Source organism: Accipiter gentilis, chromosome 15 (assembly GCF_929443795.1).
Source record: "Accipiter gentilis chromosome 15, bAccGen1.1, whole genome shotgun sequence".
In the NCBI taxonomy this organism is placed as follows: domain Eukaryota; kingdom Metazoa; phylum Chordata; class Aves; order Accipitriformes; family Accipitridae; genus Astur; species Astur gentilis.
The window spans coordinates 30,156,282-30,182,157 of NC_064894.1; the positions used below are offsets into that span (position 1 = coordinate 30,156,282).

A 25,876-nucleotide genomic window follows, 5' to 3' on the forward strand; every position below is an offset into this window, starting at 1 on the left:
ATGTAATGCTGCCAGCGTAAGATGACTCCCCAAATCTACGCTAACAAACTGCTTGTTTCTCCTCAGTGGCAGTAGAGGAATGTATGTTAAATTTACAAACACAGCATCTGAAAAGCACTTTGTTTTTATGTCAGGATCAAATACTTGGTCAGTCTTATTTATTAATATACATCCACTTTCAAACTACGCTGAGCAGCATATAGAGACTGCCAGCAATTTTGCACGGATCCTCAAGTCAAAAGCAGAAAAAAACTTAAATTCTTCTGTAGAAAACAGCATCACTGGAAAATCGAGGTATTCACCTTCTGAGAACAGACAGCAATGCTCTGCAGATAAAGTAAGCAAAAGCCAGTCTCAAAGAGATTAAGCTTAAACAATAATACCAGTAACCCCTCCTAAGGAGTTTCTAAAATGGAAGCTATACAGCTAGGAAATTTAAAGCGAGACAGATCAGCAAAATAAAAGCAGAGTTCTTCCACTGAACCACTTTCAGCAATCCCAAGGTTTTGTAACCAATCTCAGACTCGTGGGATTTGTCAGCAGTTCAGCAATGTGTTTATTGCTGGGTCTCAGCACTCAACTGAGGTGAACAAGCCTGACCCACATCTACCTCTTTTCTTTCTCTTCTAGGAAAGTTCACGTTTAGCTGCCGGTTCACATTTCAACTGTTTCCTTGTTGATCGTCAGGGCTAAAGCTTCATAGCAAACCTTAGTTTTGATTACCACAGGAGGACATAACCGGAGAAACTGCAGGATGAGATTATGGAGATGCATAAAGAACGCAGCCCATGCAGTGCTCGCAGGTCATGAGCAAAATCTTAGCCATCTAGAAAAAAAGCCGTCCAAAAATCAGCACAGAAAATACTGAACATGAGTTCAGTGCTGAGCTGGCCTGGTCCTAATAAAAAGCTTACTGAAATCTGGATAAGCCGCACCTTTCAGCTCAACATAACAGGGAGATCAGTGAGTACGGGATTATAGTTATCAAGTCTAGATGTTAAAATAAAACAAAATACAAGCTGCAGTACAACTCCCCCCCCCGCCCCCCCCGTTGGATAGTCACATCTCTGCCTCTTTTCTGGGAATCTCTTCCTCGTCTCCACCTGCTCCTACACGCATGTCGCCGGCGCTGACCTCCTTCCCGTGGAAAAAACGAACGCCGCTCCTTTGGCATCTGTTAATTGTTAATGCGATTTAACGATCTGTCCCACCGCTACCAGCGAGGGCAAGTTATTGCCAGGGAAAAGCCAAGGCCCAAACCAGCCAGACCAGCGCCCGCCTCAGCTTCTCCGTCACGAACCCCTCAGTGAAACGGGTATTTATTTACTCATTAATTACACACAGCTGCTACTGCGCTGACGTACGGCGCGGGTTCTAAAGCACACGCAAAATACCAATGAAGAAAAGGGCGCAGAAGAAGAGGAAACGACCGCTAATTAATCAGCGAGCAGTCCCTTCGCTGCCGGCCCCCTCAGCCAGCGGAGCCGGCGGCAGCGCCCGGAGCGGGGCGGGAGAGCACACGGGGGGTCCGTGTCCGTGTGTGGGGGGGTCCGTGTCCGTGTGTGGGGGCTTTTTTCTGTCACACACCTCCCTCCCTTACCGATGGCCGCGCTGGGGCCGGCAACGGCGGCGGCTCGTCCCGCTCCTCCCGCTCCCGCCGCAGCGCTGGGCCCGCCCGGCGGCGCATGCGGCCCGGGGTAGGCGGGGGAATGGCCGGACATGGCGCTGGCGGCCCCGGCGCTCCGGCGGTACCTGCTGCTGCTGGCGCAGGAGCACCTCGAGTTTCGCCTGCCGGTGAGAGGGGACGGGGACGGGAGCGGGGCTGGGGACGGGGCCGGCTGCCGCCCGCCCGCCCGCTGAGGCGGAGGTCCGGGCGGGCTGGTGCGGGGCCGCCCCTTCTCCCCTCGGCCTTGCCGCGGGCGTAGGCTTCGTCCTCCTCCTCCTCCTGCCCCCAGCCTCCATGGAGAGCTTCTGGCGTTAAGGCAGCGCTTTCCTGGCCGCTTTCTGGAGCCTTTGGGGCTAGCAGAGGTCGCCAGCGAAGTAGCTGGCGGTTCCAGAGGGGATGTGGAAACTGGCTGGGAAAAAAAAAAAAAAGGGTTTGCAAACACGTTTTTAAAGGTCTTGGTTTGGTGGCTTTTTTAGTTCGTTTGAGGCGCGCAGGTGTTCCCGCCAGCGCGGTGTGGGTATGTAAACGGTGGGTGCTGTCCCGACGACAGGCGAGGTTCTCTCCGTCGCACGCGTTTGTGGAGCGGCAGGAGGGTGCGGAGATCCTCATTTTCCAGAGGACGACTTGGGCCGCAGCGAGGACGGGGCTTCTCTGAAGCCCTGGGGCCTGCCGGGATCCAAGGGAGAAGGTCTCCAAGGCCTCGGCGGGCGTCCTCATCGCCAGCCGCCCTCCTCCGCCTCGCACCGCTGGCCCTGAGGACTGCTCGCTTTCGATTCCGAGCGTTCGCTCCTGTGCGGGCAGAAGGGTTTGAGCGTTGGGCCAGAAGGGTTTGCCAACAATCTGGCCAACTCAGGGTCGGAGAGAGCGGACCCGCTTCTGCCGTGGTACGGCAGCGTGTCGGGCGTGGGAGCCAGCCAGTCCTGCCTCAGATCCTGCAGCCTCCTTGTCATTGGCACGTTTGTGCCAGCTGGTTGCAAAATTTGGGGCGCAGAGTTGGTTCCCTGTCGCTAAAGTGGTTTCGCCTTATCAAGTGCTATTCACAGAAATCATTAAAACAAAAATAAATGGTAATGTACCTGAAGCCGCCTGGTATTTTTTATGAGTCCCTGGTGGTTTTTATGGGTCCTGGCTGAACGTCTGGTTTAGCATATGCTCAATTTCCGTGTTTATAACAAAACCCTCTTGTTTGTAAATTTAACTTGTGATTGTTTTTTGGTTTTTTTCCCCGTGATGACTTACAGAGTTACTATACCCTGTAACAAATTTCGATACCCTAAGTGCTCTCCTAGGCACCACCTTGAAGAGCTAGTAATACAACATCCAGGGTAATATTGTTTAAAACAGTGCTGAAATGCAGAGGAGTTTTGTCAGAATTGGTAGGTCATCATTACACATGTTTTAAAATATTTAATGTGTATTGCACCATTTATTTTCCTTGTTTTCATTAAGGTTTTCTTTTGCACGTTGCTTTTTACTATTTGCTTTTTCACTTTAGGAAATAACATCTTTGCTGTCGCTTTATGGTGGACAATTCAGCAGTGAGCAGGAAATTCGCGTAAATGTAAGTGAGGACCAAATACTTTACTTGAGTGCGTGTATGATGTACAAGTATGTTCTTTATGGTATTTTTATTAAATGTGGATAGCTGAATAAATGTTGAAGTTTCTTAGGAAAATAAGGAATCTTCTAAAAACGAGCAGTTCTCAATTTCAGTAAAGACTCGGAACTGAGTAAGAGGTGCACAAAACCCACCTCAGGATGCCTCCATTTAACAGTGTGAAAAGAAACAATGCCATCTGCTGGGAGGCTCTCCTTGCTTTTCAGAATAGCTGAACCATGAAAACATGCTGCAGCAGTTTGAATTTGATGTTTGCCTCTAAATCAATGAGACAGCGTGTCTGGAAGAATGAAGCTACGAAGCTGTATGATTCTGGTCCCAATGCTTAGTCAGAGAACGTTACTGGGTTTTAGTTCTGCTCGTGTGTAATGAGGTATTTTGGGTCTTAAGACGATGAATAATCTAGAGAAGCATAAAAAAATAATAATATTTTACCAAGTCAAAGATATGGTGAGAAAATGAAATACCTAATAAAATTTCTCAGACATTCAAGCTGAGTATACAGTTTTACCTCAAATTAAATGTTTTATCCTCATGTTCTCTGTACGTTTTGTTTTTTTTTTAAATCTTCAGTGAGCATGTTCTGTTTTTATAGAACAGAATTGTGTAGTTCTGTAATTCATGTGACATCCTCCAGCTAGGTATTTGCATCACCTATCTTCTCTTTATTTCAGTCTCCGTTTTGGATTCTCAGTATTCCTTCAGAAGAGATGGCAAGGGGACTAATGAAACGGACAGTATGTGCAAAGTAAGAGGTGAAAAATCTTGTAAATGATAACTTAGGTGGTGGAAATTTGTTCTGCTATATTGTGGCAAATATCAGTTTCGTATGGAGTCTTAAAATAAACAGCCTCTGATTACTTCTAGAATTGAGGAGGTGTTACTGGAGCCTGTAGGACTGATTATGTAGCATGCCTGTCCTCTTTACTTAGTGTACGATCAGTGCAGGGTCTTAAGACAGTGTTCTTCAGTGCAGAGCCAGTACTTGTCTTGTAGTGTCACTGAGGTTTTAGTTGCCTTGAATAATGTTTAGTTAGTTGCTTGTTTTAAAATGTGTATGGAATTAAAAGATTAAAAAAAGTGATACATAAAAACTGAAAATGAAGTTTGGAAGGGAAAGGTAGTGATTCCTTGTGTCACCCTCCTAGCGCTGGTATCTGAGCCCTCAGGCCAGACTGCTGCAGCAGATGTTCTTCTAGAAAATTCAAGAGCACAGGAATATGCCAGAGAGTGATTGTTCCAGTGGCTTTTGGTCCTTTATAGAGGTGTCTGAATAACATGCTTTCCAGTGAGGCTTGAGAGATACCTTGGAGGCACGGTTCAGGATGAGAAGCAGCCCAGCTGTGGTATGGCTCTCTGACCATACTAAATCTGGGGTGTCTGTGCTGTCCTGTTCAGGGTTAGTTTGGGCACCTCTGCAGAGCATTGCATGGCACCTGTTGAGTGCTTCTTGTGTCACGTATTCAGTTTTACCTACAGTGACTTGGGTTGTACACTCTTCCCTAAAGAAACCCTACGTATACAAAATTGTCCTTGGGATAGTATGTTTCTAAATGGGGATAAACTGTACTGCACTTCAAAAAGCAGCTGTCGGCATCTAAGGGAGTAAAACATGACAAAACAGCTTGCGGATATTCCATTCGCCATGCTCTTTCAGCTAATGTATTTTATGTAGAAAGCATAACTGTCCCCCTGCTTTTTTCCTGGTCTGCTACTGGTTGTGGGGACATATGTTAGTTTTTGTGTAAGATTGCTGGAGCATCTCCATTGCAATGCTAATTAATATTAAAAGCTCTGAAGCATACATTTATCTAAATAAAATCTCCCCAGCATTTTGCAGGGGTTTTTTTGCAATACATATGTAAGTGTAAAAGTAAGAAGTGGTCCTGAAGGTGTTGTAAGAGCTTCTTCTCCCAACAGTTGAATAAAATTCAAAGATGAATATTCAGTTCTCTCTAATACAGCCTATGCTGTCAACATGTCCGTTGCTCCATCTAGAAATATAGTCTAAATTCTCACAGTAGATAGAAACAGATGCTTTAGGAAAAAATTAGACACTGTTAAAATATGTACTTTTTTCAGGGTAGAGGCAGGTTAGAAATATAGCCTTAAATAATTTATTCAGGAAAGGAATACTTGAAGAAAATGGCTTACCACTGGGTGTTGGTATCTGCTATTGTCACTTAGTAAAATGTAGTTCTCGCTTATTTTTGCTTGAGTGAGCTCAACCTTTGAATGTTTTGAAGATTTGCTTTCAGGAGTCATCTTTGAGAAGGTACTACATGGCACTGGTAATCCTTAAAGGCTGTGTTTACGATGCATTGCAAATGCACATAAGAGTGCCCAACAATACATGCAATGCCATGTATTAAAAAAATCCTGTACTAAAAAAAGATTTTTTTTTTCCCTTTGATACGGAAAGTCTACTCAGTTTGGGTATTTTAATGTTGGGGGAAAGGTCTATGATGGGATGTTGTGCCTTCATTACAGTAGCATCGGTTATCTCATCTTCCAAGGCAGTGCTTTGCTTAAAGCTAGCAATATGGAAACAAAACAAAAAAAGTGTGAGACAGCATAGTGTTTAAACATCTGAAAACATGAGCCATCATAACCACGTCTTAAAATGGGATAGAACCTCTGATGATGTTATTATACATAGGATGTTACAGTTTCACAATTTGTTTTACTCCAGGGTAGTGTAACACTTTGAAAGTCTGTTCTTGACCTTTTTCAGCCTTTGCTTACCCCATAAAATCAATAGGTACAGATGAATTTTGGCTCATTCGCTAGTATCGCTGTGTGCCAGAAAAAGGTCTGGTGATATCCAAGGATACATAAGATGGAAATTTACCTTTTAGTGTACGTTACCAAACGTAAAAGCTTCATTGAATTTCCAGTTTAGGATTAAAAATAAGTGTGTCCCTGTTAAGAACAAAACTTAAACATGTGCCAAGAGTTAAATAATGCACTTCAGTACTCCATAGACCAAAGCCTAAATCCTTTGGCGAAGAAGGTTAAAAGGAGTAAGTATCTGCAAGGCTTAGCCCCCCCCCCCCCCCCCCCCCCCCCCCCCGTATGACTGCAGTCTAAAAAAAAACTTTGTAATTTCAGGTCTATATTTGAACTGTGGGGTCATGGAAGATCTGCAGGGGAGCTCTATGCATGTTTGAAGAACTATCCAATGGACAAGATGGTATGCATATAAAGTATCTGGATAATATGGTTCCTTAATCACACTGAATAGCACTGCAGCTGTACTAATGAAAGTGTCTTTGCCTTTTTTTCAGCTTCCATATCTACAATCAGACTCTACTTACAAAGTACACATTCATACATTTAATAAAACACTGACCCAAGCACAGAAAATTAAAAAGATAGATGTAAGTAGATCTTTAAGAAAACTTTGATATTTAATTTAATCTATTCACATTGTTCTTATGCCATGCTATCAGTGCTGTCTAGAGTGTATTTAAGTTTGGGTTTCTGAAGATCTTAAACCAGTTTACAGCTTATGCCTTCTCAGCTCTAAGTGAGATCTTTGTGTCTGAATTAACATGCTCCTCAAAATTCATGACTTTGGTTTTTGTTTTGTTTGGTTTTTTTCTAAATAGACCAAGTAAGGCATATACAAAGACAAACAAATATCACTGCTGACTTCAGCCTAGTGTGCTGGGGAAGCTGAAGCTTAATGCCCAAAACTGTAAGATTCAAATGGCTGGAGTTAGGTGCTAGACTTTTAGAAAATCTGTGGCTTGATCTCCATAGTAGGCATTTATTGCTGCAGAATGTGGAACAAGCCAGTCTAGTGACTTCAACTGCAAGCTGTGCATTGTGTGCCGATTTCCTGTTCTGTCCTGATGCTCTTGTCTGCACCTGTGCTCTCCTCCTAACTGTATCAGTATTTTTAATTAGGAAATTTTTCTAAATTACTGTTAATTTTTGCTCATCCACATTCTATATCTAGCAGCTATTTATCCTATTTACTTCATTTACAGAGACTGAAATTACCTGTATTAATAGTAGCTACCCTTTCCTGTTTGTTTAGACTTTGTGTGCATGAAATAATGCTGAGTATGTAAATCGGTGTAGCTGCACACCATTGAGATTTTAAATCTCATTGTTCGTCATCGTGTTGTTTTTGTAACTTGAAAATTGCATAATTAATATGCACAGTTCATTTCCCCTAAAGTTGGGTTCTGTTCAGTTAATAAAAAAGTTATCCCTGATTTCTAATCCTTAATCATTTGAGCTATCTTTATTCACAAGAAAGGCATTTCAAAAATCTAGAGAAAATTGAGAATGTACTTTTAGTACTAACCTATCATTTCTCACAAGTGGAATTGTGGTTTGTTTTTTGGTTTGATTTTTTTTGTTTTGTTTTGTGGTTTTTTTGTGGTTTTTTTCTGTGGGCTGCGTATTTCAAAAATTTGACCCAGCTTTCTTTTACTCTGTTTTTCTTTATTTTATAGGCCCTTGAATTTCTGCCATTCAAAGGAAAAGTAAATTTAAAGAATCCAGAACACATCTTCTGGATTTTGGAAGATTATGGAATGGATCCTAATAATGTTCCAGAAGAGCCCTTTCACCTGTATTTTGGTAGATGGGTGCGTGAGTACACTTGCTTCAGTTCTTACGAGCTTGTATTTTCAGGAAAGTGTTCTTCAATTTAAATGGAAAAAATTGTGTTGACCCTTAATGGAAGCAGACAATATAATTGTGGCTGAATCTGTCACTGCATAATACACTTATGCAAGTCTTGAAAGTCCTTATTGTGACTAGGAAAAAGCAGGTTAATTGAGCAATTTAGAGGTGGAAAAAATTGAAGTTCTATCTGGGACCACACCTTGTCTTGCCCTCCACTGAGGGAACTCAACACAGCAGCGAGACTGCACAGCTATGGTGGCGTATTATATTATTGTCGGCCTAGATGGAGCTAAAAGCACCAGCAGGTTGTTTCAAACACAAAGACAGATTTACAGGAACCGTAGATGCCTTGCGGCCCCCCTGAGTTGCATCAGCCCAGCTGGAGCATTCTGTAAGTGCTTCGGGTGGTCCTGATAGGCACCTCCGTGGAAAGGCACGGGCTGATTGATCCCTGGGGATTTGGACATCAGCAGGTCCAGCCCATAGGTAGATGCTCGCCCGGAGGGACACTGACAGCGCGGTGCTGTACAGTAGGAACCACGTCCAAAAACTGTCTGGAGCTTGTCGTCTGAGGTCTTTACTCCAGGCTTCCTTGCCTGTTGGTGTTTGCACTCCAAACCTGCTGCGTTATTAGGATATCCTGAGGAAATCTGATCTGGTCTTTTATTTTTTGTGAGGAAAAAAAGTGGCTTCCCGAAGGACGTCTTCCAGAATGACACCAGCCACTGATGGGAATATGTGCTTGCAATGTCCTGGGTCAAGGGCAGCTGGAAGGAGGGAGAACCACTGCTGACATTATACAGCTATGGTCAGGGGCTTGAGTACAGAGAAATTAGAGATCCAAGTGATCTGTTCGCACCTGTAAATATTCTCCATGCCTGTGATTAATGTGAAAGCACCCTAGGATGTGGCAATACTGCAAAACGTTGCAGCTGTTGTCCCATCTGTGCTGGATTCCTGAAGTGTTTAAAAACAAGTAAACCAACCTGAAAAAATTAGGCAAGTGTATTTTGTTTACCCAGTAAGACTGATGTTGACTGGAGCTGGGGGATAGTGTTGGAAGAGCTTTTGAACATGTGTTCTTCCAGATTGCTTTCGTCCTCTTCAACATATTTTGGAAGTCTTATGTAAAAATGTTAGCATGTGGTCTTTGTTTGTTTTTCCAGTAAATTCCGCTCTGTCAACACTATCCTAAGTTTAGATTTTGAGTGTGACAGAAATGCCAGTGAAGATGGAAATTCTGCGATACCTTAAGCATGTGTGTGTGTATGTGCACGCATGTGTTAACATGCATTTCTACTCATCATAATTTTGAAATTCTTTTAACTCTGAATTGCCAGGAATAGTTTTTCTGATACCTAGAATAATAGTAAAGTTGCACTGATTGTTATTTCTTCAGAAGAATTTTCCCTCTAAATTGTTTGTATATTTTTGACCTCTGTCTTGAAGAATTTCTGTAGGTGTTGAACCAAGATATCTGTTGCCTGGAGAGAAGTCTGTCATGTTTTCAGATGGCAGAAAGCAAGGTGGTGTGTTATGAAATGAAGAGTTACCTGTTTGTTGGATGGTGCCACTTAAGCAAGTCTGTTAGCCTGTCTGCTTATATCCTGTATCTAAGACCTGACAGTGATTTTAAATGTTTCAACAGATTGCAGATGGCCAAAGAGAACTTATTGAGTCCTATAGTGTAAAAAAGAGACACTTCATTGGAAATACGAGCATGGATGCCTGCCTGTCTTTCATTATGGCAAACCATGGGAGAGTAAAACCCAATGATGTTGTATATGATCCATTTGTTGGAACAGGTATATATACATTTTTTTTCTGTTGGCAGGAAAAAGTGGGAGATTGTGTTAACTGCTCGCACCATACTTTTACCTGGTGCAGCAGCTTCTGGTGTTTGATACTTGAGGTGATGCCAAAAGCAAATTGGTGATTATAAAATGAATATTTTGTTAACTTGAAAGGGATTTTGGGGGAGGGAGATCAACTTCGGAAGATGTAAATGCTTCCGACAAATATATCTTCACTGTATTATTTTATGTAACATGGCTTAAATGCCAGTTCATGCGTGTGATGGACTGCTTAAGATCCAAAGAGACTAACAACTGAAATTTGGATAGAGCACTCCCTGCAGCCACTTTCAGAATGTTACAAGGAGCAGCATTTTTGGAGGTGGCTATTTTGAGGAGTGTTGAGGGCACTTCTGGACATATAACACAATATAGCAATAGTTTGGCCATAGCATTCAATAGTGATCAGTTCCTTGTACCATCACGTCTTATCTTCAGGATAATATTATTCACACCATGTATTCGCCCCCAGCTGAACTTTTCTTAGTTAAGCCAGGAGGGGGAGCTTTTATTCCACATATTACTCTGTGTGGCATAGAAGTCCTTTTTACCTAAGGGAAACTCGGACGTTTTGCAGGTGAAATAGAAGATCTATTGTGTCAGGTTGTGGCATTTAATCTTACAAGAGTATACTGTGTTAATCTACCTATAGTAGTTTCTTCAAAAGCATAGCAAAGGCTGTGTTTTGGACCTGTATTTTGCTAAACTTTGATGAAGAAGACTGTGTGTAAGATGCATACAAAAATATATTAATGGGAGGATGAAGAGAATTAACTGCAGAAATCACTGCAGAGAAGTTAGGGAAAGAGGAGGCAACACTACAGGGTCACTAGTAGGACAAATTCTTATTAGCATTTGGCTTCTCTGTACCATGGAAAACAGATCAGGGATATAATATTTTCAAAAGCACAGGGCTTTGGTGAACTAGATGTTTTTGTCTTAAATTTTTCTTCATGTAGAACCTGAATTTTTTTGTGTGCATAATAATGTCTTCTGAAATTTCCTCCTCCTCCTTGTGTTCCTCGCACATAGGTAGTACCCTTTGAAAGGCTGAGGAAATTCCTCTACTTCATCTCAAAGCAGTTTGTTTTATTTCATTGTCTGTGGTTTTGTGTCTTTTTACAAAAATATGCTAAACCTAAATCACAAAAATTTCTGAGAGCATGCATTCTCTTGGGAGTGAAAATCAAATTAAAAAAAAGGGAAGGGTAGAGCTAGAGAAAGAAAAATCACATAGAAGTGGTGAAGCTGTAGAAATTGAAGATAAATGTTAAGTTGTATTTCAGTTCAAAAGGTAATATATACAAAATACTCCCCAAATTGCCTAATGATTTGAATTGCAATTTTTGTGGTTTTATTGCACTAGACATCTGTAATATATAGGCTTGAGATTAAAGGTATGTAGGGACACTGGAGATAGTGGGTGGCACACCATTTGTCAGTAAAGTGTACTTATGACTAAACAACAAAACCGTGGCTTTTGCACCTCCTTTTGGTGAGTAAACCCCAGGAATTTCAATTGTCTCTTGAGGTCCTTTAGAGGATTTTCAAGACTGTCAGTGCAACAGTGCCCTCCCCCTGGAATTTTGGGAGATAGCTCAGAATTGAGAGTGATGCAGTGAGTCTGAGCCGATGGGTTTGGAAAGGAGTATTTTGAAGAAACTGCAGTTCAGATTTCTTTATTGGTGCAACTTTAATTAATACCTGCCTTGATTTCTTCCTGGGTTTTATGCTGAAAAGGTAAATAGTATCAAATCAGAATGGCCTTGCAAAATGGTGCTTGCTTGTTGGAAACAGACTGGTTTTGCTGGATGAGCCAAATCACAAGTCTTCCATGTTAGTGTAAGAGTGGACAATTGCAATTTGTCCTTGGAATAAAAAGTGCTTTTGACCAGGCCTGTTTGAGAGACTTGATTCCCCTTTTTTGTAAAGCAGAATTGGAATGGCTAGGATTGTTTTTGAGTTCTAAAACATAACTTCCATAAACTGTTTAGATATTCTTTCCTCAGTGTTGGGCAGAGGGAAGCCTGCAGGTTTCTGGAAATAAATCAAGTCTTTTACCTGAATACTTCGTACTTCCTCCTAGACAATCTGTTCAAGTTATCTCAGTAAGCTGCTTGTTTGTACCTTTGCAAGATACTTGTCCCTACTTTCCCTTTGCCAATTTGTGATACTTGCGAATGACAGGAATTTTTTCTTTGACATCCTGGAGGATAGTGCTATGACCAGACCCTTCTCTGTGCTGAAGAGGTGGGGGCAATAGTGTATGGTAGAAAGGCAGGACATTCGGTGCCATCATCATTCTGCTAATAGTCATCAGGGGACACAATGATTCTGTGATGGACCCTTTGTATACATCTGTTTGATACAGTAGGTCAAAGGGCTGGCTGTATAAGAGTATTTAGGTATTCGTGCACCTTCTGTTTGAACACAATTGAACTAGTACCAGCTGAGATTTATTAAAAGCTGTAAGTTCATGTTTTTCTAACTTCTTTTTCCCTGTGATTAAAAACTTTCTTAGATGGGCAAAGTACTTTCTTCTTACTTTTTTTATAGGACTGGGTGGTATGCCATACTTGGGGTCGGGGCTAGCTAAATTTGTCTTGACCCTCTGGAGGTACTGCCCATCTGTTCTGAGGGATTGCAGCCGAGAAGGGAAATGGGTGACTCCTCTGGGGTGAGTAACCTTGCTTTTCCCTGATCCATTTCACAAGAAAAAGCAGAGGAATTTTTTTTTTTCTTTTTCTCCCTCAGCTTCAGTTTTGGTAGAGTTCATTAGCATATGGCGTAGGAGTTTTCTAGTGCCCTGAGACGGGATCTTTAGCCTGCGCACACAGTGCATGTTAGGGATTTGTTGGTGCTGAGTGGGTGGCGTGGGGCAATGCAGCCACCTGAGATGCTTCTCTCCATGCTGCTGGTGAGTGGGAGAACTGGTGTCACCCGCACAGCGAGCTTGCATGTTGTTCCCTGTGCTGGTGAACTCTTCGTCCTGGAGCAATCGTCCCCTTTATTTTAGCAGGACCGTTTGTAGCCATAAGCAGTTAACGTCAGTCGTGTGGGGTTCACAACCTTGTTCTCGGTCACTGTTCTGTTTTAAACCATTTTGTTAGCTATGTACCTCCTTATTAATGACTCGACAGCACAGCTCTGGTAATTGTTGTGGTTTAACCCCAGCCAGCAACTAAGCACCACACAGCCGTGCTCACTTCCCTGTCCCTGGCCCTGACCAGTGGGATGGGGGCAAGAACTGCGGAGGGGGGGGAAGTTTAATTCATGGGTTGAGATAAGAACAGTTCAATAGGACAGAAAGGAAGAAAATAATAATGATAATAATAATAAAATGACAATAATAATAAAAGAACTGGAATATGTGAAACAAGTGATGCACAGTACAATTGCTCACCACTTGCTGACTGATGCCGAGTTAGTTCCCAAGCAGCGATTGGCCCCCCAGGCCAGCTCCCCCCAGTTTATATGGGGGGTCATGGGCATGATGTCACGTGGTGTGGAATACCCCTTTGGCCAGTTGGGGTCAGCTGCCCTGGCTGTGTCCCCTCCCAGCTTCTTGTGCCCCTCCAGCCTTGTTGCTGGCTGGGCACGAGAAGCTGAAAAATCCTTGACTTGGTGTAAACACTGCTTAGCAACAACTGAAAACATCAGTGTGTTATCAACATTGTTCTTATACTGTATCCAATACATAACACTATACCGGCTACTAGAAAGAAAATGAACTCTATCCCAGCTGAAACCAGCACAGTAATCTTCTGCTGTCTGTCTTTTTTTTCTTTTTTTTTTTTTTTTTTTTTTATTTGGAAGCTGTTAATGGGATAATATCATTTGCTCTTTTCTGTGAGCTATTCAACCATCGCCCAGTTTCAAGGGGAGATCACACATGCATTTTTGGTAGTTGTTTTTTTTAATTAGGAAAGGAGATCACAATAGTAGCGATTAAAAAATTAGTTTTATCGCAGGATGAGTATGCTAATAAATGTACTGACAAAACAGGTGGCACACTCACAGAAAAAATGCATCTGTATATAGCTTTCACACTGCAAAACAATTACGGAAACTTTTTTGATATTGCTGCTCACATTGGAGATACTTAGATTTACAAGGTTCTTGACCATTGCTTCTTACTTGGGGAATGGCCACATTATACAAGCTTGATTTTAGACACAGTTAAGGAGACTGACTTTGAGAACAGGCACGGTAGAAGTGCCATTTGTTTGGTGATGATTTTTCAGATTGTTTGCCAACAGTTTGAAATTCTGCTCCTTGCAAAGTAGAATTAAAAGTTTTGGTTCATGTAACGATTAAAGGATCTTATTGCCTTGAAATACAGAAGACCTTAAATGAACTCCTAAGAACAGTCTCCAGAGATAAAGGGTGACATAAGGCATAGCAAGCTAAGGAAGATCAGGTATAACAGACAAGGAACTTAGTGTTATTATTTCTGATTACAGTTGCATAGTGATTCTAACTGGTTGGTAGTTTTAATTCTCTTGTTTTTTTTTTTTTTTTTTTTTTTTTTTTTCTTGGGTCTGCCTTTGGGTCTAGTGTGCTACTGGTGTAAACTCCTGAAGTTCCTGAGCAAAAAATCCTAACACAGATAACATTTATGACAGCAGTTTATACTTTTCCCCTTTTCTTCCCTTTATAGGTGGCCTTCTAATCTCCTCAGCTCACTTTGGAGCGTATGTGTGTGGTACTGATATAGATTACAACACAATCCATGGATTGGGTATGTTAAATATTTCTAAGCCACTGAAATCTTACTCTCTGGAATTTAAGAATACTGATGGTAGGAGACAATACTTAGTGGATTTTAAAGCAACATTAATCTTCACAGGATTTATTTGGTCATGCTTATTTTTATTGACAAATGTACATGTATCCTAGCTAAGCTATTCACTTATTTTTTTAAGTAGGAAATATTTAATAAAAGGAATAATGAAAACTAAAACAAAGTTCCAAATAGTAATTACAACAGCTGGGTGCTTTCTTAGCCTGTGATCTAGGAAGCTTCTCGTAATCTAACCCAGGAGGTCTAATCCCATTCTTCTCTGAAAAACTGCAGTGGAAATTGTATCTGACTTATTGGACAGGATTATGACTGATGGATAGTGAGAACATCTTACAAACCAACATTTTTTGTAAATGTGTTCTGTGATGCCCCTATGTAGATGGTGCAGCAGAATTTTTCTCATGTATTTTCATTATTCTTTGCTATTTGTGAAGTTTATTGCAAATACTTGTGACAGTGAGCAAAATAAGGCAGGAGATAAACTCTGGGTTTGTATGTGATATTTAGTTCTTTTCCTTTAAATTAAATGATAAGAGTATATAAAAGCTTTTCTTATAAAATAATTTGTTGTTGCTTTTTTTTTCTGTTCCATGTCTCCCCTCCGCCCCAGGCAAGGCAAGCAGAAAGAACCAGAAATGGAGAGGACCAGATGAAAATATCAGAGCTAATCTCCGACAGTATGGTTTAGAGAAATATTACCTTGATGCACTAGTTTCTGATTCTTCAAGACCAATATGGCGAAAAGGGATGCTGTTTGATGCAATCATTACAGATCGTAAGTTTTTTCATGCTTTTTGTTGCCTAATAATGATGACTGAAACATCATTGCCTACGTCTATGCCTGTGTACATTAATTTATGTCTTGAGTGCTCAGATCTGCAGTTTCCATATTACAAAAGATGACCATTGAGAGCTGCATTGTGGAAATCGGATCTGCATTTGATGTCTCTGCATTAATTTAAACATAGTTATAAACATGTAATGGAGCTGGTGATAATACTTTCTTCCATGGAGAGAATACTATGTTTGCCAGTAGAAATCAATATGGCTGAAAATCATCCTTCAAAGAAGTCTCATTCAGTAAAGGCATAACTTTATTGATGCACAGAGACTTCTTATCAGAATGGTACATGTTGGTGTTAGGACTTGAGCTGCAAGACACTGGAATCTGCCATGCAGCTCTGATGAACTTTTCGCGACTTACGTTAAGTGCTTATTGGAATGTTTCCAAAGTGAAATTTTAATGCATTTCTGATACCCTTAACTGCTAGAAGCACTAGCAGTTTGAAAGGATCCTCTGATCTTTTAGAAACCTATGTACTTAACACATTTGTAATGCATGAGAGGGAGTAGAGGCTAAGGGATTAAATAAAAGACCCTGATACAGCAATTTCTGGTCTCTAGTGCTGGCTCTTAGGATGACATTCATATTAATTAGGAGTAGAGTGTGACTTTTCTTTGTGGGTTGCCTGCTAATTTTCATTTGGCCTGTTTGGCAATAAGACAATATAGAACATTAATATGACTTAGAACTGAGTTTGCAAATGTGTCACAACTACTTTGTTTACAAAATGGTTATATTCATGCTTCCATGATACCAAAACAAGTCTCACAAAAAGAAATGTGTTGAACATGAAATAAGTATATTATGCTATTAGAAATGTGCAAAAATGTATGAGAGAAAGCCATCTCTGGCTCTTCTCTGTCTGTGCGAGAATTACTATTTATGTAATGTGTTGGCAAGAAATTCCAATGTATACAATTCAATTTTGAGAAAGGTTAGCTAAGTGCTGTAGGAGAGATGTTTGTGTCTGTCAAAAGAGGATGGGATCATTTGTCACATATTGGAAATATAAGGAGTATCTTTTAATGAACAAAACAGAAAAGCATTGTCCTTTGTAGTGCAGCAAACGTCTGGCTGCTAGAAGCCTCTTCAGCTGAAGGGCTTTCTTTGAAACAGTTTTAAAGTAACCTTTTGGAGCAAGAAACTTTTAATAGATCTTGAAGAAATTACCCTTACTGACTTTCACTTTGTAAAAGCTTTTCTGTTTTTTTAACTTTGTATAAGCCACAGTTTGTGCACTGTTGTGTGTGTATAATATAATTGTATGTTATTTTGACAAAGAGTGAGGTTCTCATCTCTGCATTATGCATTTGCTTTGTATAGCACCATATGGTATCAGAGAAGCTACTCGCAGAACAGGTTCACAAAAGGAAACAGTTAAGTCAGCTGAAAGAAGGTAAGTAAACTGTCAGTTGTAGAATATAAACGTCTTAATGGAAACACAGTCATAGTTTTAGAATCTTTATTATTTCTTGGTTGGCTGTCAGCAGTTAAAAAAAAAATGATAGTACTAATAAAGCAGAAAAGCCCTTTTGGTTCTGTTTGCAAAACTAGTATGCAACTTCCTGAAATCCTCTTGTTTTTTGTTCTCCCTGATTATCATTTGCATGTATTCAGATTTCAGATCCTATTTCTCGTCTCTGTAAACCACCATTACCTTGTGTTTCATATTCTCAGAAAGTTCTCTTCAGTCCTTGCAAGCTGCAAAATCAGTCTAAAATGGAATACCTCTATTTTACCTTAATCTTCTCTTGGATTTCCACTGCTCCTTTCTCTTCGGAGATAACACATGGCTTCTCCACTGCCTGGCCTTCCTTGTCTTCTGCCCTTTACTCTAAATTGCCCTTAAGAAAGATGCTGAGCGAAATAACTATTCCCTACATGCTTGTGATTCTTTGACTTCCACAAGTACTAACGATGATAGTCTAAAGAGCCAGTAGAGGAATTTGGGAAGTCATATTCCTCATAGTAGAAGTTGTACTCCTGAATTGTCCTAGGTAGTTTTGCAAATCTCAGGTAGTGCTATTTTGTGGTTTGGGTTTTTTTGTTTAGGTTTTTTTTGTTGGTTGTTTAACTAAAAATGCAGGTTTTAAATGTGCTTTTATGTTTATACTTCTAAATTTTTTGTTTAGCACAGACAATCACATCTTCGTTTCATCCAGTTATCATCTAAGTGACATCTTTTTTGACCTGTTGAAGTTTGCAGCAGAATATCTGGTGATGGGAGGAAGATTAGTTTATTGGCTGCCAATTTACAGGCCTGAGTATGTATTCTTGATTTCTGGTATGTAGTATGTCAGAATGGGTGCTACATTCTCACTGTGCTTTCTTTTGGGGCATAGTAGAGCTGGAACTTCCATAGTACTAGCACTTAAGAGTAATGCTCAGACTTCATATTTCAAAACTTCATAGGAGGGAAAGCAGATTTTGAAATAAGGTTTTTGGGTGGAGATAATTCCTGACTACCAAAAAGAAAAAGCCTTCACATGTCCTTGCAAATGCATGTCCAATGGGTTGAAGTTTAAGCTTAGAAAATTAGACTTTCAAGGTGCAGATAGATTTCTAAGATAGTACTGGCAAGGCTCTTATTAGTATATGTTTCTACCAGAGTAGTTGATAGAGGTGCACAACAATGTCCTGTAAGAGAACATTATTGGCTCGTTGGGATTTGGCACTACTAATTTAGCTTTCTTCTGAGAAATCAAAAGTCAAGTGACCAAGAGATTGCAGCAAGAGGCAGGAAGCGTAGGGGAGCAGCCCTGTTAAGGACGAGAGGGGCCAGCAGAGACTGCAGGATGCTGTCTGCTCAGTAGTGCAGCCTGGGATTAGAACTGGGTTTAAAAGGAAAGACATCTGTTTGCATATCTTTTTTCAGCATCTCTTCGATACGGTTTTGAGGGTTTTGTTTTGTTTTTTTTTTTTTGTTTTTCCTAAAGCTGTTTCACAGTGAAGTGGGGAGTTGATGTACAGTAACTAAGTGTCTTCCAGATGTAGATTTGCTCTGAAGGTAGCTTCTGCAATGTCACATGTTTCTATGTATAGTCAAACTATACTGATACATAAAGTGGTTGTTGTCCCTGGTTTCACCATGGAAATGGCTTGTGACAGTCCTACATACAATTATCACATGCTGTTTTGAAAATGTGGAAATCAGAGGGAGCCATTTCTGTTACATGCTTCCATAACAGAAGAGTGCACTTAGCAGCTTGTGGGGTTTTTTAATGATAGAATTTGTATCTTAGGCTTTTTTTCTTGTAAGACTATTCACAAACAAAACGATGAATGCCATTAACAGCATTATAGCTAATTGTTCAAAATGTCTGTCTATACATGCTTAACCATGACAGACCATGTGTGGTTGTGAATTCTTAACTTCCATGTCAATAAACTGTCTTTGGAATTACTGAGTTTATTCTGTTTGTCAAGATACCAGAGCTTTTTGTCTGCTCGCTGAACATTGCTAAGAGCATGCGTCCTCAGTACAGCAGTATAAAGTGTTTAACTTCAGGTAACTATGAACTGCACATTCTGGTTCTACTTTAGTTGCTCTTTTGGGGAGGTTGGCTGTCTCAAGCTTCAGTTGGGATGCCTCTTAAAAAGTGAATTTGTACATACTACTATGAATTGAAATACAGAAGTCACTATATCAGCACAGAATATTAGTGTAGGCACTTTATTTTCAGTTGTAATGATGAACACAGGAACAAACATTAAAGCAGGTATGTGAGGGGAAGAAAAGATGCTGTCTACTAATATGTTTTGTTATCAAATATCCCTTGGCAACACCTGCCATCAGGTTCATATGTTATTTGAGATCTTTGTGTATTATCTTAACTCAAAAACGAAACAGGATTAAAATGGATGTCTGTTAAAACCACTGCTACTATATTTCGTACTTGATAATGTTCTGAGTTTTACCTGAAAGAATGTAGAAATATATGCATTAATGCTAACAGACAAGGCTTTTTAACAAAGAGATAATGATCTCTCCCTCTGCAAGATAGCATCTTGCTCCAAAGTTTACTCTTTCAATCTGACATTGAAATCATTGTTGAGTCTGAATTCTTTTAATTCCTTTGCAGTCAGGCTTTTATATGGTTATGAAGAGAGACTTTTAAGATGTGGCAGAGTGCCTACCTTTGTAAGAGAAAGAGGCAGTTTGGTGGTACTAGATGCATCAAAAGTCTTGTGTAATAGAAAAAACAGCTGAGAATTAATTTGATTCTCCTTTGTCAGAAGCATGTTCTGACTTCACCTAGCAAAAGTAGTGGCTTGATTCCACACGTGAGAAGCAACTGAAAGGTTGTTTTGCGATCTGGATGTTTTGCAACAATGCAAAGAGGCAGTACTGTCTGGTTTTTTTCCTATTTACAAGTCTATATTTGGTATTGTCTTGTTTAACAGCTCATATTATCTTTAAGAAATGTCAAGATTTCCATCAGCAGCTGGATGGATCCTATTTTGAGTTGTTACATGTGACTTCTCTTTTTCCCAGAACAGTACATTTACTTTGTGAAGTGCATTCAGAAAATCTACTCCTTCACAGGAAAAATGTGAAGCTCCTCCTTTGTATCTTTTAACTTCAAGTGATAGGTGTGAAAGTTGTTTAGTTCTACTTTTTAATGTCTGACTTCTGTTGACCCCCAAGCATTGGGGAATCATGAGAGCAAGCATTTTACATGAAATAATAGTCACTGACAATACCATATACCATTTTCAGTATTATGTTGTAACTATTACAGGAAAGTTTATTACAAAAACTAAGACTAAATAGCTAATCTATATTTCAGTATATAGGAAGGATGTCTGTTCTCATACTTATTAGCTAGGTCAATGCTTCTAGCTCCTGTAGTCCCATGCAAAGCCCTTAAATTCTTAAATTCCTCTTTCAGCATTTGCAGAGATTGAAAGCAATCTAGAGAAAGCTGTTTCTATAGAAGGTAGTATGCTTATGAGATGGAGGCATTTAAAACACTAACTGCTTGCTTCTATAGATAGGATTTAATTGCAAGCCAGTGTTGCTACCATCTGATGTTAAAAGATAATTGATTTTTGTTTCTTCCCTTCAGAAAAAGTAATTACAATGTGATAAACTTGTAACACCAAATTTCGAAGTCCAGGAATGTCACTGTCTAATGAAAGCTGGTTTAATACATCTTGGAATTGAAGCATAATGGTCTCCTTTTAGGGAGCCAGAGTTAAGTCTGTTGTTCCTGCAACTTTATATATGTTGACTGTGGAATACATTTTTAAAATTACAGCTCTGATTGGATAAGTTATTATTTCTGATAGGCTGAGGTATTTTCTAATTGAAATTATACAGGCAGGCCTGTGTGCATACATTAACATCATGTAAATACATGTAGGAAATGTGTGTGGATGTGTGTCTTTACTGTGAGGTTTTAATTTATTCTACATGTTTTATGTCACAAGATGATTGGAATATATGATGTAAAAACTCTGGAGCACCAACACCTGAATTTCTTTAATAGATTAAAATGCACAGCAACTTTCTAGTCTAAGCCATTTTGTGAAGAATCTGTATGAATTTAGTTTCAGACGCACGTCTTCCAATTCATGAGCTTACAGCTCTATGAATGTTTATTTCTTCCAGATACACAGAAGAGATCATTCCCCGCCACCCATGCCTGAAACTTATTAGCAACTGTGAGCAGATGCTTTCCAGTCACACATCAAGGCGCCTGATAACCATGGAAAAGGTGAAAGAATTCAAGGTAAGCTTGAATTCTTGATTATATTGTGTAAAATACTAGCTATCACATTCATGAAAAGTTTGTTGTATTCAGCATTTGATCCTTATTTCTATCACACGTGAGTTTTTTATGATGGGAGTTAGAGCTTTTGTAAAATTGCCACACGTTTCTTTAAAATAAATTGGGTAGTGATTTAGGGGAGTGTTCTGGTTTTGGTCTTTTCCTTTTTCTCCTCAGGTTTTGATAAACTTTTAATCCTGAGCAAGCTGCTTAATAGTGAGAGAGAGATCTTTGAACTTATGGTTACTTGTGAAAGCTGCATATGCTTTTCTTGGAAAACTGAACTCTGTGAATCTGATCCACAAAGATGCCTAGATGCCTAAGTTCCCACTGATTCCAAAGTGTAACTTGATGCCCAAGTAAATACTAAACGCCTTTGTGAGTCTTGCAGTACAGGTAGACTGTATTCAATTCTGTCACTTCATCTTTGGAGTGGTACTTTTTTAGCTTTCGAAATAATATTGTAGCTGTGATATAAGTACGGTGAAGCACATTGGCTTTTTTTTGTTTTGGGACATGCCAAGTGCCTCTCCCGAGGCATTGGGACCAGGGAATATTGCATTCAGGTCTCCTTTGCATTCTTGCTGCTTCTCTCACTTAATGCTGTTAAAAGAGATGCTGTCGTGCTTTAACTGCAGCTGGCACCATGCAGCTGCTTGCTTACTCCTTCCACCCAGTGGGATGGGGGAGAGAATGAAAAAAACAAACAAACAAAAAAAAACCAAAACAAAAACAACAAAAACCCCCACAAACTAAACCTTCTGGGTTGAGATAAAGACAGCTTAATAGGACAGAAAAGGAAGAAAATAATTAGAATGATGATAATAATAATATGACAATAATAATAAAGAATTGGAATATTGAAAACAAGTGATGCACAATGCAATTGCTCATCACTCACTGACCAGTGCTCAGTTAGTTCCTGATCAGTGATCTGCTCCCCCACACCCAGGCCAACTCCCCCCAGTTTATATACTGGGCATGATGTCACACAGTATGGAATACCCCTTTGGCCAGTTGGGGTCAGCTGCCCTGGCTGTGTCCCCTCCCAACTTCTTGTGCCCCTCCAGCCTTCTTGCTGGCTGGGCATGAGAAGCTGAAAAATTCTTGGCTTGGTGTAAATGCTACTTAGCAACAACTGAAAACATCAGTGTGTTATCAACATTGTTCTTATACTATATCCAAAACACAACACTATACCAGCTACTAGAAAGAAAATTAACTCTGTCCCAGCTGAAATCAGGACAGATGCTAAACAAAGGTGAAGCAAATTGTTAATGAAAACACATGCAAACAGTGAGCAAGTGTTTTTAGTACATTCCTGGTCAGTTGGAAGAGCTATTTTAAATGACAGGAGATACAGTCAGACTTCTTTGTCTGCATGGTGCTTGCTCTAATAACGCAGCATGGTTTCAGTACTGCATTCATAATGCTAATGATGACTGAGATTCTCAAGCAACACCTGAATGTTTTTTAAAACACTGTATGTGGAGTTTCGAGCCAGAGCTGCCAACTTTACCAGCAGTGAGCCAAGAGGGTAGATTATGGAAGTTTTTGACATGCGTGTCTCAGGGTGTTCATCAGAGGTTTTCTGCAGGAGTTATTATTAACGCCAGTGCTGTAGGATAACATGTTCTAATTTAAAAAAATATATCCACCTTTCTGCGAATAGACTTTCATCATTTGTTATTCTTGTGCATCACCTGTTCTTCAGTACATGCTTTGAGAGGTTCATGTCTGGAAATGCTTAACTCTGAGCACCTGAGTCTAGTTGGCAGGCTTACTGCTTAGATAAAACTGTGCAGGTGCTTACACTCAGGACTCCAGATGTCTTTTAGGTAATTTAAAGATACCAGAACCCATGTACTGTTTCTGACGATGCAAAACTTTTCCAAATAACAAATACATATTGACTCCTTAGGTAGTGCCTGCTTGCTGTTTGGCATCTAACTATCTAAGATTTCGCCACTCCAGTGTCCCTTACCTGGGACATGTTTTTTCCTGTTTTAATATCTTGAACAACCTTTGAATGGGATACTTCTGACTCGCCAATTACGATCATAAAATTCAATAGTCAGAGCTTTGGCCATTTTTCTTTTTCCTAAATAAAAGAATGGGGTTTTTTTATGAATATATAAGCATTTATATTTCCAGACAGTTCCTGTCTGCTTTACTAAACTGGTTTGTAACAGGCACTCACAAGTGCCTTTGAATTCAGCTTAGTGTAGTACTCGCAAGAGGCTAAGAAGTTTTACAAATCCTGTAGTGTCATTATGCAGTCCTCCAGTTTCCCCAGTATTTGCCACCAATAATGAATTCCAGATTTCACAGCAAATTCGATTTCACTATCAACACTCTAAACTCTTAACTGGAGATTAATTCAATCAGTTACTGAACATGAAATTGGCGGTGCAATTTGATTGTGCTCGTAATATAAAGGAGACCAAAGTGAATGTAAAAAGTGAATAAGCCTAGTTGAAGTATTGATCTATTGTACTTAATCATAAGCATGAAGTTCATAAATGTTGGATTAAAAACCTCACAAAAGGTGGTATATAACTCACTGTCTTGTAAGCATCCAGTCTGTTCTATTTAAGTTTACGATGAAATCGTGCCAACTGGAAAAGATTTCTTACGGAACACAGAGTTGATATGAATAGGCTTTTCCAGCATGTGCACAATATGAGCAGAAGAGTTGTTTGGTTTTTAACATTTAATGCTTTTTTTGGACAGCCGTGGTGGTCATTAGTAACCCCCCTCCTCCCCAATCTTAAATTATGGTGATAATAATAAAAGTGAATGAAGGCAGTTGTTGTAGAGGGCAGCTAGCTGTAGCCAGCTAGAAACTTCTAGTCTTCTAAAACTCTGAAGGCAGAAGAATTAGAGAAGTGAAGAACCAGAGTGTGGAACGGGAGAGGAACAAAACAGAAATGATACGAGGTGAGAGCTTACTAGCCTGATGTATTATTTTTTCTGTGGACATTAGTGTCCCTTCTTCTGGTATTAAATGGATATGGATCTCCCCAATGTCTCTTTAAACCTGAAATAAAACTTTCTAATTGATATTACAGCAGGCAGGACTGTGTGTGAGTCTACCCTCATTGAACTGTGAAGGGAGGGGGGTTTTTTTTTGAATCAGTAAAAACACTGGTTCAGCTCTCCAAAGACTGTAGGCATTTGTATGTAAGAACTGAAATACAGCAGTAGTGGAAGAATGAGAAGCTGTTGGCTGAGTAGATTCATGTTGCAATGTCTGTCAACTGTGATCTAGTAGGAGTCCAGTCTTCTGCTTTAGGTCAGAGGAGGTTTGAACCAATTTTTCCAGCCCAAATCAAGTGAAAATATACCTGCCATTGTGCCAGTTTATTTTTAAAAAGCCTTAAAAAATATAGTTACGTAAGGCTGAAAGGTCTCAGTCTGTGCCATCTATATCTGAATTGTCATCATTTGTATTTAAATGTCAAATATCTGGTAAGTGGTTAATCAGTAGGAAAATTTGAGTATAAAAACTTAGAGCATTATTAACACAAGGGTTCTTGGGAATCTTTATCTGGTGATCAACCAGCTGTTTTCAGAAGGGGTGGACTTACTAACAGTGTTTAACTGTAAGATTGTTTGGTGTTCCCTTTCTTTACAATACTATGTCTAGCTTTCTGTTTTCTGAGGCTTGTTGATTTTCCCATGCTGAATTATTTCAGCTGTTGCTGAATTACTTGTTTCATTCCTCTGCTGGCTGTCTTACAGAAATATATGGTATCTATTTGGCTGGTACATGCTTCCTAGTTCTGAAGTTTCTCATCAGGACTTCTTAAAAAAAATATTGGAGGAGAGATCTGTAATTGACAAGGGCTACGAGAGACACCTAGAAATTACGTAGCAAGATGAAACAGGAAACTTGACTGAAGAATGAACTCTGAGCCCGTGAAAGGACTCTGGAGCATCAGGCATACAGATCCATGACACTGAATGGGTCCAGGATTTCTGTGTGTCATGGTCACTCCAGAGTCATTACTGGTGTAGAATTTTTCCTACTGAATTTAGCAGTGTCTGTTCCTGGATATGACCTTGATTTGGAAACTGCTCAGTGTTGTTTATAGCTGTATAACATTAGTACAAGTGGTTTCTGTAGCTACTGTCTAGCACCAGATGTAGAGCGGTAGGAAGCTGTGATAAGGCTAGGAAGATTTTTTTTTCTCTTTTTTTTTTTTAAACAAAAACTGAATGTGGGTAATTACCCTGGGGCTGAACTGAGGCATGCTAGATTCATAAAAACCTTTAGAATATCACTTAATATTTGCCAGGATTTAAACAAAAACAAAGCTTTCTTGATATCTTGAAGCTTCCTCCTCTTTCTTCCACTTCTCTTGTTGCTTATTGGAGATCTGTAACACCTTTTTTAGTGTTGTCTTTAGAGCAAATAAGTGTTGAGTTGAAAACTCAAATTAGCTAAAAGCAATTTGGTAGCGTGCAGTTTGACAAGAGCTTTGTTGTTTTCAGTTGTCACAGAAGTCATCATAAAACATTTCAGAGCAAAAGTTGTATGTGATAACTGTTGTTTGCAATTAGTCTGCTGTTTTGAGCAGACTTTAAGTTTTGAGAACTTAAATTATTCAAAGTGACAACAAGGATGATGGTAAAGAATGACCAGGGATTAATGAACATCTTCAGTTCTG

The 25,876-nt window shown here is 39.9% G+C and overlaps 1 protein-coding gene across 3 annotated transcripts in view; it reads left to right on the forward strand.

Moving 5' to 3' along the window:
- The first annotated feature begins 1,629 nt into the window (after positions 1-1,629).
- Positions 1,630-25,876, forward strand: part of TRMT11 (tRNA methyltransferase 11 homolog) — a 28,319-nt gene continuing 4,072 nt past the window's right edge. Inside the window, exons 1-12 of one of the 3 annotated variants that reach the window (XR_007508213.1) lie at positions 1,630-1,794; positions 3,162-3,227; positions 3,959-4,032; positions 6,396-6,477; positions 6,572-6,664; positions 7,754-7,888; positions 9,577-9,733; positions 14,442-14,522; positions 15,196-15,360; positions 16,753-16,825; positions 17,562-17,713; positions 21,044-21,164. Coding sequence is in view for 2 of the 3 variants with exons in the window: in XM_049818039.1 (XP_049673996.1) it covers positions 1,720-1,794; positions 3,162-3,227; positions 3,959-4,032; positions 6,396-6,477; positions 6,572-6,664; positions 7,754-7,888; positions 9,577-9,733; positions 14,442-14,522; positions 15,196-15,360; positions 16,753-16,825; positions 17,562-17,693; positions 21,044-21,164 (1,254 nt within the window). In the remaining variant the exon portion in view is untranslated. Of the gene's footprint in view, positions 1,795-3,161; positions 3,228-3,958; positions 4,040-6,395; positions 6,478-6,571; positions 6,665-7,753; positions 7,889-9,576; positions 9,734-14,441; positions 14,523-15,195; positions 15,361-16,752; positions 16,826-17,561; positions 17,714-21,043; positions 21,165-25,876 lie in introns of those variants that run through there. The other 2 variants (XM_049818039.1, XM_049818040.1) reach the window with 2 other exon arrangements.